Source organism: Garra rufa, chromosome 23 (genome assembly GCF_049309525.1).
Source record: "Garra rufa chromosome 23, GarRuf1.0, whole genome shotgun sequence".
NCBI classification, from domain to species: Eukaryota; Metazoa; Chordata; class Actinopteri; order Cypriniformes; family Cyprinidae; genus Garra; species Garra rufa.
The window spans coordinates 10,910,635-10,930,448 of record NC_133383.1 but is presented as its reverse complement, the minus strand read 5'-3'; the positions used below and the strand labels follow the sequence as shown (position 1 = coordinate 10,930,448).

At 33.0% G+C, this 19,814-nt stretch overlaps 1 protein-coding gene across 2 annotated transcripts in view; it reads left to right on the top strand.

Moving 5' to 3' along the window:
* Positions 1-19,814, top strand: part of dscama (Down syndrome cell adhesion molecule a) — a 116,934-nt gene that overhangs the window by 81,951 nt on the left and 15,169 nt on the right. For both annotated transcript variants that reach the window (XM_073829424.1, XM_073829425.1), the window contains exons 12-22: positions 6,672-6,886; positions 9,140-9,236; positions 9,375-9,503; positions 9,591-9,758; positions 10,127-10,197; positions 11,419-11,659; positions 11,898-12,044; positions 16,860-17,015; positions 17,167-17,300; positions 17,590-17,743; positions 19,136-19,253. In XM_073829424.1, coding sequence (XP_073685525.1) covers positions 6,672-6,886; positions 9,140-9,236; positions 9,375-9,503; positions 9,591-9,758; positions 10,127-10,197; positions 11,419-11,659; positions 11,898-12,044; positions 16,860-17,015; positions 17,167-17,300; positions 17,590-17,743; positions 19,136-19,253 — 1,630 coding nt within the window. The remainder of the gene's footprint in view (positions 1-6,671; positions 6,887-9,139; positions 9,237-9,374; positions 9,504-9,590; positions 9,759-10,126; positions 10,198-11,418; positions 11,660-11,897; positions 12,045-16,859; positions 17,016-17,166; positions 17,301-17,589; positions 17,744-19,135; positions 19,254-19,814) is intronic.

Sequence of the window (19,814 nt, the reverse complement as noted above, 5' to 3'; positions counted from 1 at the left end):
TATTTTATTTTATTTTTTTTTGATGCGAAGTACAGCAAAAAAAAGTACAATTTTTAAATATTTTTACTATTTTGAATAACTGTTTTCTATTTAAATATATTTTAAAATGTAATTAATTTCTGTTATTTCAAAGCTGAATTTTTAGCATCATCACTCCAGTCACATGATCCTTCAGAAATCATTCTAATATTTTGATTTGCTGCTCTAAAACATTTATTATTATTATTATTATTATTATTATTATTATTATTATTATTATTATTATTATTATTATGTTGAAAATAGCTGAGTAGTTTTTTTCCAGTTTTTTTGATGAATAGAAAGTTCAAAAGTACAGCATTTATCTGAAATAGAAATCTTTTGTAACATTATAAATCTCTTAATCTTTACTTTTGATTAATTTAAAACATCCTTGCTTAATAAAAGTATTAATGTATATAACAAATATTAATTATACTGACTGAAAGCTTTTGAATGGTATAGTATATAATATCACAAAAGCTTTTATTTCAGGTAAATGCTGATCTTTGCATCTTTCTATTCATCAAAGAATCCTGAAAAAAATGTACTCAACTGTTTTAAATATTGATAATAATAACAATAAATGTTTCTTGAACAGCAAATCAGCATATTAGAATGATTTCTGAAAGATCATGTGGCAGTGTAGAATGGAGTAATGATGCTGAAAATGTAGGTTTGATCACAGGAATAAATTACATTTTAAAATATATTCAAATAGAAAACAGTTATATTAAATAGTAAAAAAAATATTTCAAAATGTTACTGTTTTTGCTGTCCTTTGACTTCTTTAAAAATAATAAAAATCTTACTTTTCAAAATTTTTTGACTGGTAGTGTAAGAAAACATCCATTTTGTAAACTTTAAGGAACAACTGTATATATTCATTTGTAAAAAGTGAGACAGCTCCGGTCTGCCCTATTTTTTCTTTATGCTTTAAAGACTTTTTTTTTTCTCTGTATAGGGGAAACTGGATCATATCCCTGTATCTACACTCGACATGCGGCAAACGTGTTTCCGATTCACAGATTTATGTGCGGATTGATAGTTTGGGGTCAAATGTCACCGAGCTGTGCAAAGCAAACTGCCAATTCTGACCCCTGGTGAACTAATTAGACTGATTAGTTTGACAACCCCTCCAGCCTCATTCACATCAACACATTAAACAAACACAATCCTTCTTTTCCCTTTGCGCTATTTTTTATATCCCCCCACAAAAAAGCATGAGATTACCAGCGTCATCAACCTCCCAGAGAAAGATATTCAGCTCGGATCCATGATATAAACATGCAGGCTCGTAACTGCTCTCCTCTGAAAATCAATTCTGGATGTTTGTTCTATTCTCGTCCTCCATTGACAGCACCCTCTTACAGCTGGGGGAGAGCAGGCAGGCCAGAGCTGGTTGGCATGGTAACGTGTCCAGGTGAAAGGGAGATGCAGGCATGGGCTCTCATGGGAGGGGAGGAAGAGGGGGGTGGAGGGGGTGAGGAAAGCAGCCAGGATTCCCTATGGGCTGGATATAAACCAGAGACCACAGACTCCCACTGTATCTCAGTCAGCTAGAGCTGTCAAGGACACACATCTGAAAAATCACCTCTGCTTTCACACACATAGATAGATAGATAGATAGATAGATAGATAGATAGATAGATAGATAGATAGATAGATAGATAGATAGATAGATAGATAGATAGATAGATAGATAGATAGATAGATAGATAGATAGAACAGCAAATCAGCATATTAGAATGATTTGAATACTGGAGTAATAATGCTGAAAATTCAGCTTTGAAATCACAGGAATAAATGATTTTAAAATATATTCAAATAGAAAACAATTTTAAATAGTAAAAATATTTCAAAATTCAACTAATTTGCCACAAAGATTATATTATTATAGAATTATAAATTATTTATAATTCTATATTAGAATTAATTTGTCAATCACCTAAAAGTATCTATTGTAATAATTCAACATTTCTATTAAAATATTTCCATATTAAAATGTAATTTGCCTTATTATACATATACATACATTTTTGTGATTTAATTAAAAAACTTAAACTTTTTTGTTTGAATTTTGAATTTCATAATTTAAAAATTAAAATTAAAAATTTGAGTCTTAAATATATATTAATTTTCACTTTCTGAAATAACTGATGAAAAGTATTGAACCTGTTCCCAATATTTTAATTATTTTAGATATTTTATATGTATATGCTTTACACGAATAGTTGTGTGTAATTCAATTTTAATATTTATTATTTTTTATGATTTCCTTCCAAAATGTTGTGCAATCAGTTCTAATGCATTCAGTTTCCCTTAACAAAAGAAAAAAATGTCAAAGATTGTGTAAATTATATTTCTATATTATAATTCATTTGCCAATCACCTAAAAGAATTCCTTATTATTTTTAATAACATTATTTCCATATTAGTATGTAGTTTGCCCTATTATACATATACATACTTTTTGATGATTTAATTAAAAAAAATCTTTCAAGCATTTTGCATTTTAATTTCAAATTTCATAATTATTGACATTAAAAAAATGCATCAAAATATTTTAGTCCCCAATATTTTAATTATTTTAGACACAATTGTATATGCCTTACATGCTTAGTTGTGCGTGTAAAACAATTTGAATTATTTTTTTATGATTATTAATGTTTTTTTAAACAATTTCCTGTCAAACTGTCACACAAGATATAATGCATTATATTATATCCATATTAAAATGAAATATGCCTTATTATACATTTTTGGGGGATTTAATTGAAAAACTGAAACTTTCAAGCCTTTTTTGTTTTAATTTCAAATTTCATAATTATCAACAACAAAAAAATGCTTCAAAATATTTTAGTTTACAGTTTATGAATTTTAAATACATATTAAAATTTCACTTTCTGAAATAACTGATGACAAACATTGAAATATTGAATTGTTTTAGACACAATTATGTTTGCTTTAAATATTCAGTTATGTTAATACAATTTTAATACTTTGTAATTAATAATTTTATTTCTATATTATAATTAATTTGTCAACCACCTAAAATAATTAATTGTAATAATTTAAAAAATATATTAAAATAATATTATTTCGATATTAAAAAGAAATTTGCCTTATTATACATACTTTTTGTGATTGAATTCAAAAACTGAAACTTTCAAGCCTTTTTCGTTTTAACTTAGAATTTCATAATGAGCGACGTTTTAAATAATGCTTCAAAATATTTTAGTTTACATGTTATGGGTCTTAAATGTATATAAAATTTTCTCTTTCTGAAATAACTGTAATATTGAACTTGTCCCCAATATTTAAATTATTTGAGACACACATCATTTTAATCCTTTTCTTTTCTCTTTTTCTTTTTCTTTTTTTTTTTTTTTTTTACAATTTCCTTTCAAAATGTAGTCAGGTGCAAGCAGTTGTAATGCATTCAGTTCCTCTTAACGAAGGAAAACAAACTAATTTGTCACAAAGATTGATCCGGCAGATGTCGTGCGGTGCTGTTCTCATTAACCTTAGTGTGTTTCACAAGTACAAGTGATATCGTTGAGCTTCCATAATTAAATTTTGTCACAGATAGACTGCAAATTATTTTACCGCTGCTAAAAGTCGCCAGATTTGTTTTATAAATAAATATGCTATCTGTGTGTGTATTGCACTTACATTCTTACAAAAGAAACAGTTAAATGTCAAAATGGATCAAATAATTGTGTTAAATGTGTGTCAAACACATGAATTTTGCCTTGACTGATGTGAACAGAAATGTTAAGTTCAGGAATCAGTTTTTCCTCTCAGGTAAATAATGCTGAATCTACCAGTTTATCATCTGTTTGTCTCTCAGGATGAGTGAATCTCACTTCTTCTGCCCCTGATAGAGCAGGGAATAAAAAGCGCCACCCTGAGAGACCATGTGTAAACTCGTGACGCATGCAAAAACAAAATAATGCTCACGCTCAAGCGCACAAAGCATCCTAACGCGGCTCGTTTTTGTCCGTTTACGAGCCCTAAATGAAGGAGTAAAATGAGCCTGAATCAATCAGGGAGGATTCAGAAGAGACGTAAATCACTCCTACAGCCGGAGCGCAGGTTCCTGCCCAGCAACACACTGTTCTTCTGTCTGGATCTCAGGAGAGGAATTAGCACCTTCCCTTTCAGTCCAACTGCTGCTTATAATTCAGCTGGATATTAAAGAAATACATCAACACAGCAATTATGCAGTCATGATGAAGACAGCTCGCAGCCTGAGGGAAGATACAGCTGCCCCTCCAACACAGAGACTACTTCCCTCTTTAGTGTTTTATTCTGGATAATCGCATAAGGAACGAGCGCTCGGTCGAGATAAGAAATAGGATGCCGGTTTATACTGCTTGCGTCTTTTAGCGGGGGACTGTACAGATTCATTTTTACCCTCTGATCAACTGTAGTCATTTTAAGAGACTTCCTTCGCATGTGTCCTCTCTGTGTGTTTTGTTTTAGATTTTATTTATGTTTTTTTTTTAAATTATCATTAATAATTTATATTTATATATATATATAATAATTTAAAAATTAATAATTTAATTATTATATATGTATATATAATTTTATTTTTTGATTTTCCGTTTTCAGTTTAGTTTAAATTGTAGTTTTAGTAAGTTTTAATAAGGTTAATAAATGTTATATTTTAATATTTCTTTATAGTTTTTAAATTTTATTTTAGATTTTTAAGTTAGTTGCCAAGACATTTCTATTTTCTATTTAAAGTTTTTAAGTTAGTTGCCAAGATTTTTAATTTATACATATTTATAATTTGATTTTATTTTTAGATTTTTAGTTTTCAATTTAGTTAAAATGTTATTTTTAGTAAGTTCTAATAATGATAATATATATATATTTCGCTATAGTTTTTTTTATTTATTCATTATTAATATAATTCTTTAGTAATTTAATTTAATTTAATGTAATATTTTCATATATTTCTATATATATAATTTTCAGTTTTCAATTATAAGTTTGAGTAAGTTTTAATAATGTTGTGATATTTTAATATTTCTCTAAAGATTTCTTTTTATTGTATTTTTTTGTTAGTTGCCAAGACTAACATTTCTAATTTTGTTTTATTTATATATAAAATGTGATTTTCAGTTTTAAGTTTTGAATTTAGTTTAAGTTGTAATAAGTTTGAATAATGTTGTAATATTTTAATATTTCTCCATAGATTTTACATTTTTATTTATTTATTTTTTGTTGTTTTTACACATTTTTATTTAGTTTGAATCATTTTAGTGCTTAAACGTTTTTAAAACTATTTTTAGTAAGTAACTATTTTAATATTTTGCTATAGCTTTTACATTGTTATTATTATTATTATTTATTTATTTTTATAAATTTTTATTTATACGTTTTATTTAGGTTTAATAATTTTCTTAAACTCTGTTAAGACAACATTTCTATTATTTTTAATTTTAAGTTTTTTAAGTTAGTTGCCAAGACAACATTTGCAATATTAATAATATTTTATATTTGTATCATTTTTTATATTCGTTTATATATATATTTTATTACATTTTAATATTTCTCTATAGATTACATTTTTAATTTATGTTTTAGATAATGTTGTTATATTTTAATATTTCTCTATAGATTTTACATTTTTATTTTATTTTTTTGTTAGTTGCCAAGACAAGATTTCTAATTTTGTTTTATTTATATAAAAAATGTGATTTTATTTTTAGATCCAAAATTTTTTATTTTTTTTTTCAGTTTTTTTTTTCAATTTCTATTTAGTTTTAATAATTTTTATAACATTTATTTTTTTTAAACATTTAAAATTTTTATAATATTTATTATTAGATTTTAATTTTATATAAGTTAAGAATAACTGGTGTTGCGTTTTTTGCCTCTCTTGTATTAGCTACTAACATTTGTCCTGTTGTTTTTCTTTTAATAATGATGTCACTTCCTGGAGGATGATGTCATTAAGGAATAATTTTTTTTATAAAAAGAAAAATTGGGAATATTTTGTATAGATTACATGTTTTCCCCTTTTTAAACGTGCAGCACTTGGATAATGTTGTTTAAAATAATGTGCCGCGAGACTAAAAATAATTTAGAATGTGGGTTTGAATATTTAAAAAAGTCTTTAGGACATGTAACATTTTGTAAATTTTTTTATTCAGGCATGAAAAAAAAGAAATTTTCATACAATTTTTTTTTTGCGGCTGCTGCTGAGCTGAGAATTGCTGGAGTGAATAAGAGATGACATGTAAACGGTCGGGACTTTCAACCTGACACACTCAATCATATCACACGCTGTACCGGCGCTCCCACGTACCCGCCTGGTGCTCGGCTCCCCCAGTGAATGCCTGTGAGGAACAGGGACATGCGTGTATGTGTGTGTGTGTTTCTGTGTGAGACAGAAAAAGGAATAATAACTGTACATCTGCATAAAGCATCACATTCAGTCTTGTTATTGCCATAGAGCTGTAAAACATTTACCTTGTCTAGGGTAGAAAAGTGTTCTTATCCTCGCTGTTGCAAAACGTTACACAAATGCACAAATGTAAGTTAAAAGGCACTGATGTCAAGAAAAACTTGTTCGGTTTGATCCGCAGTGTTCATCATTGTTGTCTTCACAAGGCTTTTCCGTTTCGCTCTTTCAGTTCCGGCCATGATAACATCGTATCCCAACAACTCGCTGGCGACGAAAGGAGAAAAGATAGAGATGAGCTGCAAAGCTCATGGTGAGAAGCCCATCATGGTGAGATGGGAGAAGGAGGTGGAAAAGGAGAAGCAGTCACACATGATCAATCCAGACATGTGGAGACACACGGTAACGGTCAAGAACGTCGGCGACGAGGTCGTCTCCACCCTGCAGGTCAGAGTCTTCATTTGTGCATTGTCATTTTTCATGCTTGGCCTCTATTTTAAAAGTTTTAAGTTTTAAAGGAGAGAACAAAAATGTACAGATAATTTACTCACCCCCATTGTCATCCAAGATGTTCATGTCTTTCTTTCTTCAGTTGTAAAGGAATTATGTTTTTTGAGGAAAACATTTCAAGATTTCTCTTCATATAGTGGATTTCTATGGTCCCTGCGAGTTTGAACTTCTAAAATGGAGTTTAAATGCAGCTTCAAAGGCCTCTAAATGATCCCAGCTGAGGAAGAAGGGTCTTATCTAGTTATTTTCTACAAAAAAATGACAATTTGTATACTTTTTAACCTCAAATATTCGTCTTGTCTAGCACTGCATGAAGTCTGTGTATTTCGGTTCATGACATTTTCTTTTCCAACTTCAAGATCGGCCTACATCGCTGTTTTACCATTTTTTGTAAAGGGCATTTGGTCTTCTTTGCATGTTTACTTTGTAAACACTTCTGCAGCGATGTTTGATGATTTTGACGTTTGAGAAGAAAATGAGATGGGAGCAGTGTTCATTTTGACAGCAAATTTTGATTTAGTTTTAGTCACAGTCTTTTGACTAAAATGCCATTTAGTTTTAGTCATATTTTAGTCATCTGAATTGCTTTTAGTTTTAGTCTAGTTTTAGTCGACTAAATATCATACGATTTTGGTCAACTAAGTCTACAGTAGATTTAGGCCCAATCAGACAGAACGCATTTTCTGCAGTGAGAGCCGCCTTTTTTTATTGTTTTCTGTTGGCTGTTTGCGTTTTAGCCGCCTGCTGCACCTCGTGTTTTTGCAGAAGCGCTATGAGAGCCTGAAGTTGAAAAGCAACTCTGAGCCAAAAAATGCCCTACGTCATTTGCATTTTTTTTTTGTAATTGTCCAATTGAATGAATGGAGAGGCGGACCTTCTGTTGTGGTGACGAAAGTTTACTGTTGCTTAAAAAGTCTGGAGACTGCAACAATGGAGGAGAAAATTTTGGTGTCTGTCGCGGCTAACCCAGAGCTGTATTTTTTAAGGTTTCTGTTTACCTAACAGCAGAAACCAAAGATTTTAGAGCGCTCGCGCTATAATCCTTTGATTGGACTGACAGGACAGCTCTGCGGTACGCCTAGCGTTTTCAGACCTAAAAACGCGTTTAAGGCCTAACGTGTTTTTTAGGTCTGAAAACGCGAGGCGTACCGCACTGCCTTTTTTTGGTGACTTTTAAAAAAGAGCAGTGTGTTGCTGTTTTTAAGCACAAATGCAGTACTGATACACGTCTGAGAGTCTCCCAATTGTTTACATTCACCTAAGATGTAGCCGAGTTTGTTTACATGAATACTCATCAAAACTGACAATTCAACATCATTTTTTGTGTATTTCTCTGTTCATGAGACACGAAAGAGTAACTTACTTACGTGCTGTGTGAGAGGCGCTCAGAAATCCGGACCAAATTGAGTTCTCTTTTTGCGTCGTCAAATTTGTCCATATGTCAGTTCTTACTCCCAGATATTGACATTTTTAAACGTTTTATGAGATCTGCAGCAACTGTATGCCAGCTTATGTCCCACAGGATAGATCAATAGGCTATGATACAGTTCATATGTATGCATCTAACCTCCTTACCGTGCAGCAGATTCGTTCTGAATGAATCTCTTTCTAAATTGTCCCTCCCTAACATTTTTGTCTCGTTTTTATTAGTTCGAAAATGTATAATTTTCGTCAGTGAAAAAATGTTGACGAAAATTATTCATCAATGAAATTAACACTGGATGGGAGTTTTTTTCGACATACCCTAACTATTATGAAGCAGAATATACAGAGTTCACACAGAGCTAGACAAGATGACCATTTGGGGTTAAAAAGTATATAAATTGTAGTATTTAAAAAAAAAAAAACAATCGTTTCACTAAATAAGACCCTTCTTCCTCAGCTGGGATTGTTTAGAGCCCTTTGAAGCTGCATTTAAACTGCATTTTGGAAGCTCAAAATCAGGGGCACCATAGAAATCCACTATATAGAGAGAAATCCTGAAATATTTTCCTCAAAAAACCCCACAAAATTTCTTTACGACAGAGGAAAGAAAGACATGAACATCTTGGATGACAAGGGGGTGAGTACATTATTTGTAAATTTTTGTTCTGGAAGTAAACTTCACCTTTAACAGGTAAGGTGTTGATGATCAGACCTATTTAGGGCATGAATATGTTGTTCATTCACACAGCATTTTCCTAATTTCAGATTTATCCCACAATGAGAGAGGATTCTGGGTTCTTCTCCTGTCACGCCATTAACTCCTACGGTGAAGACAGAGGCATCCTTCAGTTAACGGTTCAAGGTAAGCAGCCGGAAAATCGTCTGGGCTTGGCTGGAGATTCGGGGGATTTATTAGGCATTTGGAACGAGACTCTTGAGGGAAATCTCCTGATTTAAATGTCATTGTTTAAATCTGAGCGCTGTATTGTTAAATTCTCAGAGCCACCAGAGCCTCCTAAAGTGGAGATTCGTGAGGTGAAAGAGCGGACCATCGCTCTACGCTGGACCATGGGATTCGATGGGAACAGTCCCATCACTGGCTACGATATTGAGTGCAAAAATAAAACAGGTACGTGATCCTAACAAATAAATGAAGCTGATCAGCCAACATGTAAGATCCAGATCCAACCAGTTTTAACTCTTCAACCATGAACAGAAACTTGGGAGCGAGCTCGCAGGACCAGAGATGTTTCTCCTACGCTAAACCAGGCCACCATCATCGAACTTCACCCATCGTCCACCTACAACATTCGTATGTTTGCGAAGAACCACATTGGCGACAGTGAACCCAGCAATGAGCTCACCGTAACCACAGATGAAGCTGGTAAGATACATTAGTCATGTGAATTCAAATTGACTTCATTTTTCCAGGTATTAATATGAGCAATTCATGAGTTCATTTTACTCGTTTATCTTAATTCTGGTATTTAAAATGCATTGTGCTGTCTTTTAGGGATTTGAAGGGTTTTCCTAGTTATAGAACAAATAGTAATGTAAATATACTGAATAGTAATGTACTCATATCAGTTGACTCACAGATGGAATTATGCTGCAATACTACCAACTGGTGGTCAAGGGTGTCATTGCAGGAGTGTGATTGAGATGCTGATAACCACTGATGCCACTGTTTATGAGAAATATCATGGCAGATATTAGAAAAGGCTAAACTGAGTGTATGTTTGACCACTCTAGATCCTGAAGGACCACCTCAAGACGTGACACTGGAAGCCATTACCTCCCAAAGCATAAAAGTTACATGGAAGGTATGTTTGCACAGGTTTTTGTATCAAGTTTGCTTTATCAAGTTAGTTAACGGTATCAAGTTTGATGTTTTATAAACATACATATACACATACTAGTTAAACATTTACTCATTCTTTATTATTACTATTCTTTATTATAAATATATGTAATACACGTGAAAAGTAATCACATAGCATACATAATTATAATGTATATATTTTATTTTATGTATTAATTAATAATTAATTCATTTATTATAATTATTTTGTAATATTTAATATATATATATATATATATATATATATTATTATGTTTATTTTATGTATAGAATATTGATTATTTGTTTTATTATAATTACTTATAAACTTATATATATATATATATATATATATATATATATATATATATATATATATATTTACTAATAATAAATTATAAACACAATTAATTAAAACACAAATTATCTAAAATGTATTTATAAATGTAATTATATAAAACTTTATTTATTTTTTTATCTTTTATAATATTTAATATTTATATTAAGTTGTAGATCATTTGTTATTTATTATATTTGCTTTTAATATTTAATATAGATAGATAGATATTGTTGTTGTTCATATGTTTTCACATTTTTATATATGTGGCAATATATATATATATATACATGTATACACTATATATATTCTTAATTTGGTTCCAAACATTAGGTTTCTTACAGCAATGCCAAAGATCAGTTATAATCAGTTCTTAAAAGAACCTTTTTTTTTTCTTAGGCTACATTTACACTAGTGTGTTTTAGTTTTAAAATGCTTAACTTTTGCTACGGATACGCCTGTCATTTACACTACTCCAGCGTTTTCAACCCTCAAAAATGGAGACTTTTGAAAATGCTGCAGACCCTGTTTTAGTTTGAAAAGTCGGGGTTGCATTGTTAGTGTAAAAGGACCAAAATGAAGTCTTTTGAAAACGATGGCATTTGCTCTGCTCATTATGAATGGTCATGTGACAAGCGTTTTCGGTTGTGTAGTGTGGACATTTTAAAATACCATTACCAATACCAATACCAACTAGTGTAAACATGGTCTTGTGTGCATTTTCATAGTCTAAAAAATGTTTGTAGAATGGAAAGGTTCCTTGAAGGTTCCATGTTAAAAGTTAAAAGTTGCCAATAAAGAGCTTTAAAGAGTGCATACCAATAACTGAAGTCTTGCTTATAAACACTATTATTTCATTATCTGCAGGCACCTCTGAAACATCTCCAGAATGGGGTGATCAGGGGCTACCAGGTTTGTCATCGAGAACACTCCATTAATGGCAGTCACCAGTTTGTCTGCATCAGTATGGAGGCCACTGGAGAGACTGAGTCCCTGAGCCTCAACAACCTGAAGAAGTTCACAGAGTATGAGGTGGTGGTGCAGGCCAGTAACAGTGCCGGTCCGGGACCGGCTTCCAGTGAGGTCCGGGCCACAACAATGGAAGACGGTAATCATTCACAGGATGTAGCAAATTTTTGTTCCTCAATGAAAAGTTTTCATAGCTTAGAATGAAACATCAAAAATACCATGATATGCGCCAAGCACATAATATTTGCTGCCATCTAGTGGCTATTGGGAAAGTTTACAGTGCTTGAAACTTTAAGGACCCAATTCAAGTTAATTCATCAGTTTTAGTTTCTTTCACACCTGCTGTACATATTCTATTTTTCTCTTTTTTCTCTCAGTACCCGGCAGAGCTCCAGAGAAGGTTCTGGCCACCGCCGCTTCCCCTGAGAGCATCTCTTTGTCCTGGCAGACTCCGTCCAGAGAAGCTCTCAATGGCGTTCTACAGGGTTTTCGTATCATCTACTGGGCCAATCTGCTGGACGGAGGTACAGTTTAATGTGTCTGAAATAGCATTACTTTCATTTTGTAGACATTTATATCCAAGGTATCTTATATTATACAAAACTATCCAAAGCATCTTATAATTTGCTAATATAGTTTGGGATATAGTCCATGAAGTTTTTAATTATACAATATTATAATAATATTTATTATATAATAATATAATAAATGACTAATACATCATTTGTACAAAGAGAAAGAATATATAGAATACATAAACATTTTAATGATAATAAACAATAAATTGTAATATATATATGATGTACTTTATTATATTTTATTATTATTGCATAAATTACAATTTATTGTTTTATATAATTCAAATTTTAGGTATTCTATATATTCTTCCTCTTTATATTAATATAAATTAATATTATAAATAATATAATATTACAAGATATATTATATTATTTATATAATATATATATCTTTATTATGTTATGTATTAAGAGAGAGATTACAGAGACATTATATATAACATTATTATTACTATATTATTATTATTACATTTTTTGTGCATATATATGTGTGTGTGTGTGTGTGTGTGTGTGTGTGTACACACAATAATTATAAACAATAACAGTATAATATAAATGTTATTTATATATATATATATATATATATATATATATATATTTATGCTTTTTAGTAGTGTGTGTATAAAGTGTATATATATTTGTATAGATGTATGTATTAGACATTTTGTGCATATATACACACAATATATACAGACACACTTTATTATATTTCATTAGTTTTTATAATTCATGTGTGTACAATTTATGTACACACAATAATTATAAATAATAACATAAGACAATAAATACACATATATACTATATATGTATTTATAGTGTGTGTGTGTGTGTGTGTGTGTGTGTGTGTGTGTTATTATTATTAGACTCTTTTGCAGCCATTGACCACTAGGGGGCAGAATACACCTTTTCAACTGGGAATTCTTCCTTTGAAGCCAAAGGGAACTGAATACCAATATTCATACATAAGCATTATGCATATTGATATTACATTTCTTTTTCCTTCAAAATGAAGAATTTCCAGTTTAAAAGGTATATTATATAGTGTATACTACGTAGTGTGACCAATTAATATTGCACCCCAAATTGTAGCACATTAGCATGCTATTTTCAATTTTTAAAGTATGCTTTTAAGGATAATGTTATCCACAACCAGGTCTCTGATATCAATACATGCAGCTATGCAAAGACTCTATATTTATGTCCAGTACTAGCATACTGAAAAATACATACTACACTATCACCAATGCAGTACATGCATTTTGCAATTCAGCAATAGTCTCTTTTCATAAGTGTTGTGCCAGCATGCATACTTGAATAGGCCTTTGTCTGAATAGGCCTCTCATGAGTGATTTAGACGGTGAGGTTAGTTAATCGATCACTCAGCGCACAGAGAGCAACATAACACATTCTGCACACCTGTTTAATTGGCTGCTTTATGGCTCTCGATCAACTTGTGCTCAGTAGAACAAACTCACAGCACACATTATGTCGATCCGGCTCTTTCCAGGAGCTATTTGCTTATAAATTGCCTTATTATGAAGCAGCAGAATTCAGCCCGGGCAACTCGGGGACAAAATTCAGCACCAAGCAGCAAAAGACAGCGCCGCTTTTCTATTCAACAGCAGCAGCAGCTAGAGTGCTACAGGAATGATAGATAGCAGGAAAAAATGGAGACATTAAAAATTTAAAACCTGCAACTTTGCTGGATAGCTGCAGACAGTCTCAATGTCTGCCCTATATACTACATGGGTGTACATTGTGTACATTATTTAATTATACAATGACAAATTCCTGGTGAAAGAGCTGTTAAAAAAAGTCATATCATACATTCGGGTATTATTCTTTATTATTTATTAATAAATAAATAATATATTATTGACTAACTGTTGAAAGGAATAGTTAGTAGTTTGACTTCAACTGTATGATTCAAACAGTCAAATAATCCCAGATACCTTATTATTCGAGTTGCTCTTATTTTTCATCAAACAGTTAAAATGTACAACACTGACAGCAACAAAAGCAGCAAACATGCTGAATGAATATGCAAATTCACTCTCTGACATCAGGTGGCGCTTTTGGACAAGCAGAAACGTGGTTACCCCGTAAACTAAGTAGAGCTACACTGATAATAAACACTGATAATCTTATTAGGAAGTATACGGAGATAACATAAATAAAATATCATCAAAATCATTCTAAAGAAGTGCAATACCCTTTCATTCCAAATGTTTTCCCTTTTAAACCATTAAATACGCTCACATACCTTGCTCGTCTTCCAAGCAGACATTTCTGAGCAGGCACATTTCTGAGTGACACACAAGAGAAAAAAAAAACACATGCATGCAAGATCTGAGGTGAAGTGAATTTATTATGCACTCCAGATATCCACCTTTCAAAACAGTGTATTATTTTTAAAAAGTAACATTAAAATGACTAAAGTTTGACTAGTCAACTAGTATTTCCAGTATCGACTAGCAGCAGCAGTTCCATTTAGTGAACTAGTCGGCTTTTTTCACACATCCCTAATCAGCAACTGTTTGGTTACTAACATTCTTCAAAATATCTTTTTCATGTGAGTAGATGATAACAGAAATTTCGTTAGGTGAACTAATGTTATCCCAAGCACCTTTTTGCACCAGCAACAGTCAGACAGTGGTTTATTCTACATTATCTTTTTTCTCTCCAGATTTGCCACAATATAATAATTTCACACCAGTACAGTATTATCGCTGGTTTTTATTGAGAACGGTGCCAAGTGAATACCTCTTTAATTACAGAACATGATCAAAAATTAGCTGAAAATCCTGTTACATACCCTCTGATAAAAAAAGTATTGATAGTTCATACTTTTTAGCTATCAAAAGATTATAAAAATATAATAAAAAACCAAACATCTGCACTAAAGTGCATTTTGAGCCTTTGAATACAATTGAGGAACTTTCAAGTTTGAGCTCTACAGTCGTGGCCAAAAGTTTTGAGAATTACATAAATATTGGAAATTGGAAAAGTTGCTGCCTAAGTTTTTATAATAGCAATTTGCATATACTCCAGAATGTTATGAAGAGTAATCAGATGAATTGCATAGTCCTTCTTTGCCATGAAAATTAACTTAATCCTGAAAAAAACTTTCCACTGCATTGTTAAGAAGGCTTCAGGGTGTCCAAGAAAGTCCAGAAAGCACCAGGATCGTCTCCTAAAGAGGATTCAGCTGCGGGATCGGAGTGCCACCAGTGCAGAGCTTGCTCAGAAATGGCAGCAGGCAGGTGTGAGCGTATCTGCACGCACAGTGAGGCCAAGACTTTTGGAAGATGGCTGGTGTCAAGAAGGGCTGCAAAGAAGCCACTTCTCTCCAGAAAAAAACATCAGGGACAGATTTATCTTCTGCAAAAAGTATGGCGAATGGACTGCTGAGGACTGGGGCAAAGTCATATTCTCAGATGAAGCCTCTTTCCGATTGTTTGGGGCATCTGGAAAAAGGCTTGTCCGGAGAAGAAAAGGTGAGCGCTACCATCAGTCCTGTGTCATGCCAACAGTAAAGCATCCTGACACCATTCATGTGTGGGGTTGCTTCTCATCCAAGGGAGTGGGCTCACTCACAATTTTGCCCAAAAACACAGCCATGAATAAAGAATGGTACCAAAACACCCTCCAACAGCAACTTCTTCCAACAATCCAACAACAGTTTGGTGAAGAACAATGCATTTTCCAGCACGATGGAGCACCGTGCCATAAGGCAAAAGTGATAACTAAGTGGTTCGGGGACCAAAACGTTGAAATTTTGGGTCCATGGCCTGGAAACTCCCCAGATCTTAATCCCATTGAGAACTTGTGGACAATCCTCAAGAGGCGGGTGGACAAACAAAACCCCACTAATTGTGACAAACTCCAAGAAGTGATTATGAAAGAATGGGTTGCTATCAGTCAGGATTTGGCCCAGAAGTTGATTGAGAGCATGCCCAGTCGAATTGCAGAGGTCCTGAAAAAGAAGGGCCAATACTGCAAATACTGACTCTGCATAAATGTCATGTAATTGTCGATAAAAGCCTTTGAAACGTATGAAGTGCTTGTAATTATATTTCAGTACATCACAGAAACAACTGAAACAAAGATCTAAAAGCAGTTGAGCAGCAAACTTTGTGAAAACTAATATTTGTGTCATTCTCAAAACTTTTGGCCACGACTGTATATTCTATTCACAATATTTTTCCCATAAGAGCGAGTGTGGCCATTTGTAAATTTGATGGATTTTTAGCTGTACAAAACAGTTGTTTTGCTGCTTTATACTACAGATTGGTGTGTCTTACCATATTATTTTAATGGATCATTATTATGAACAATTTACCGTTTATTGCACGTTGTTATTCTTCTCGTTATTTCCCTATAGTGGCCAATGAACTGTAAGTTTTGCCCATAGGCTTACTTCCGCATTGAAGAATAAGGTGGATAAGATCCATAAAAGCCTGGCATATCAAATATATTATATGAATTTTTAAATTGTCTTTTTATATTTTGTGTAAAGGGGCAATACACTGTTCTATCTTAAAAGTGAATTTTTCTGACATGTCAGGCTTTACATAAGCAATTCTTTTGCAAAGTCGTTTTTGGGGGGTAAATATTGTATAAATTCAGTTTACTTCATTTTAGAAATCTCATTGGCTGTCATTAGGTAGTATTGTGTTAACCTTATCACTGTCAGCTAATATATCAGTTGACAGTAAGTCTTAAGACAGATCTTGAATCTTGTTGTTTATGCCACGACAGAACTAGGGGAAATCAGAAACGTCACTACCCAGAAGGCCCAGCTGGAGCTGGAGGGTTTGGAGAAATACACCAACTACAGTGTCCAAGTGCTGGCCTTCACCAGAGCAGGAGACGGAGTACGCAGCGACCAGATCTACATCCGCACTAAAGAGGATGGTAAGACAGACAGATGTCCATTCTTTGACCAAAAAAAGATCTTCAGTTGTGAATCCTCACTGCTGTCAAATTCTGTCCTTCTGTTTGCCAATCTGTTAGCCAAAAAAGTTATCAAAGATCTCTCCAAACAGCCTGAATCTTTTCTCTGCAGTGCCAGGTCCGCCCGGCGGGGTGAAGGCAGCTGCAGCCTCCAGCTCTGTGGTGTACGTTTCCTGGCTCCCGCCGCTGAAGCTGAATGGCGTCATTAGGAAATACACAGTCTTCTGTTCCAGCACGTATCCCACGGTAAGACTCGGCCAACTGCCCTCATACTAACAGGAGAGATATCAGGCTGGCTATTAAGACAGTGTTAAACAGCGTGTGGAAGAGCAAAGCATTTTCGTGCTGAGCCAGTACTGTGTCGTCGAGCTAAAGGTGATGTTTATATAGCTATTTCTTTCTCAGTTTAAACTGAGAGAACTGTGTGACGCAAGCTGTGTTGGCCTGTCAATCTGTCAAGCGATGGAGCTAAGAATGGACATCATTTATCAAAGAATAAAGACATCTTTATTCATTTATTTTGGGTCTCGTTCAGGTGGTCAGCGAGTTTGAAGTGGCTCCGGATGAATTTCTGCACCGGGTTCACAATCTCAGTCGCAACAGGAAGTACAGTATCTGGGTGATGGCGGTGACTGCAGCCGGCCGGGGAAACAGCAGTGATGTCATTACCGTGGAACCTCTGGCCAAAGGTGAGTTGATTTGTTCTTTGGAAGCCAAGCAGCTGATCCATGGTTTTAGAGGGATGTTTTTTAAGTTATACCTCTTATTTAGTCATCTGTAAATCTGCCATTCTGGAGTAATTGGTTGTATTTTGAGTTCTTGTGGGCCTTCCCATGTGGAGTAAGACAATAAGCCATGAGCAATCTTAAAGGGATAGTTCACCCAAAAATGAAAATTCTTTCAGTAATTACTCAGCCTTGTGTCTTTTTAAACCCACGAAACCTTCATTCATTTTCAGAAGACAAATTAGGATATTTTTGATTAAGTTTGAGAGCACAAAAAGTGCAAAAACTGTGCAAAAAAAAAAAAAAACTATTCTCATTGTTTAAAACCATTTATGATGTCAAATGGAGTATTTTAACAATGTCCTTACTACCTTACTGGGTGTTGAACGTGTCAGTTGCATTGCTGTCTATGCAGGGTCAGAAAACTCTCAGATTTCATCAAAAATATCTTAATTTGTGTTCTGAAGATGAATGAAGGTCTTATGGATTTGGAACAACACGAGGGTCAGTAATTAATGACAGAATTTTCATTTTTGGGTGAACTTCCCTTTAAGATACAAAATACGCCAAAGTGTAAAATCATCCTGAAACACACGTTTTTTTTGTAAAACATCTCAATCTCATTACAGTAAAAATATTCAACCAGTTGGCATCTGCAAACAAGTGCAGCAAGAGCTTTTAGCAAATCTAACTTTACTTTTCTTAACTTAGTGTGATTTTTAAGAGATTTCCAGCATTTGAGCTACTATCAAATGCAGTAACTTCACACATATTTAGCATACATTACTGTTGAAAAGTTTGGGGTCAGTAAGATTTTTTAAATGTTTTTAAAAGAATATTCTTATGCTTATCAAGACAGCAATTATTTGATTAAAAATACAGCAGCCTATATTGTAAAATATTATTACAATTGAAATAGCTGTTTTTTAATTAGAATTTAGTTTTTTATTTTAATTTTTAAAATATACCAGTGATGCAAAGCTGAATTTTCAGCAGCCATTACTCCAGTCTTTAGTGTTGCTGTTTGTCTTTTTGTGGAAACATTTTTGTGGAAATTATGGCACATTTTTTTGAATTGCTTGATGAATGGAAAGTTAGAATGGAAAGAATCTGTTGTAACATTATAAATGTCTTTACTGTCACTTTGAATTCCTATTCAATAAAACTATTAATTTCTTCTTCTTTTTTCAAAAACAAAATAAAAAACTGACCTTAAACTTTTAAATGGTAGTGTTAAATGGTGTAATCTGCAATGGTTTTGTTCTGCACCAATTGTGAAATATTAATCTTTTATAAATCAGTGAAACAATCTGTGTTTGTGTTTTTTATATCTTGTTTTTTTATGTTTTTAAACAGCTCCTGCCAAAATCCTCACCTTCAGTGGTACTGTTACAACGCCATGGATGAGGGATGTTATTTTACCCTGCAGGGCAGTCGGAGACCCGCCTCCTGCCATAAAATGGCTGAAAGAGAGGTAAATAAACCTGTTTCATGGGAGCATACTAGAATGTATCCACCTTATTTTTCAATGCAGAAGTGAGCTGTTTTCTGGTAATGTGTGAGTCTTCCGGTTCATAAGCTGGGAAAGTAAATGGTAAAAGTGTTTGCACTACAAACCACTGTTTTCATAATTAAGATAATACATTAAAATAATATGGTAAGACAGTTTGCAATATCAAGCAGCTATACAAGCTGTTTTATACAGCTAAAAATAGCTGGAAGCGGATGAGCCCGGAATCCATTAAATTTACAATCACAATTTTGGTATGATTCTTTAAAGTCTGAAGAATGCTCTCAAATGCTTTGTTCACAGCGACCCATTTCTTGTCTCTTTAAATGATAATGAGGTACTGGTCACTAGACCACTCTCTTCTGTTTTTTTACCATCAAAAACAAAACAAATCCACTGCATCCTCAGTGGCACTGATGTCGAGGAAAAATGAAGACTCTTATGTTCACTTTTACATCCAAATACAAAACACCTGCAGAGAAATATGCTAATAAAGGACAGTCCGTCAGTGGGCGGGGCTTGAGC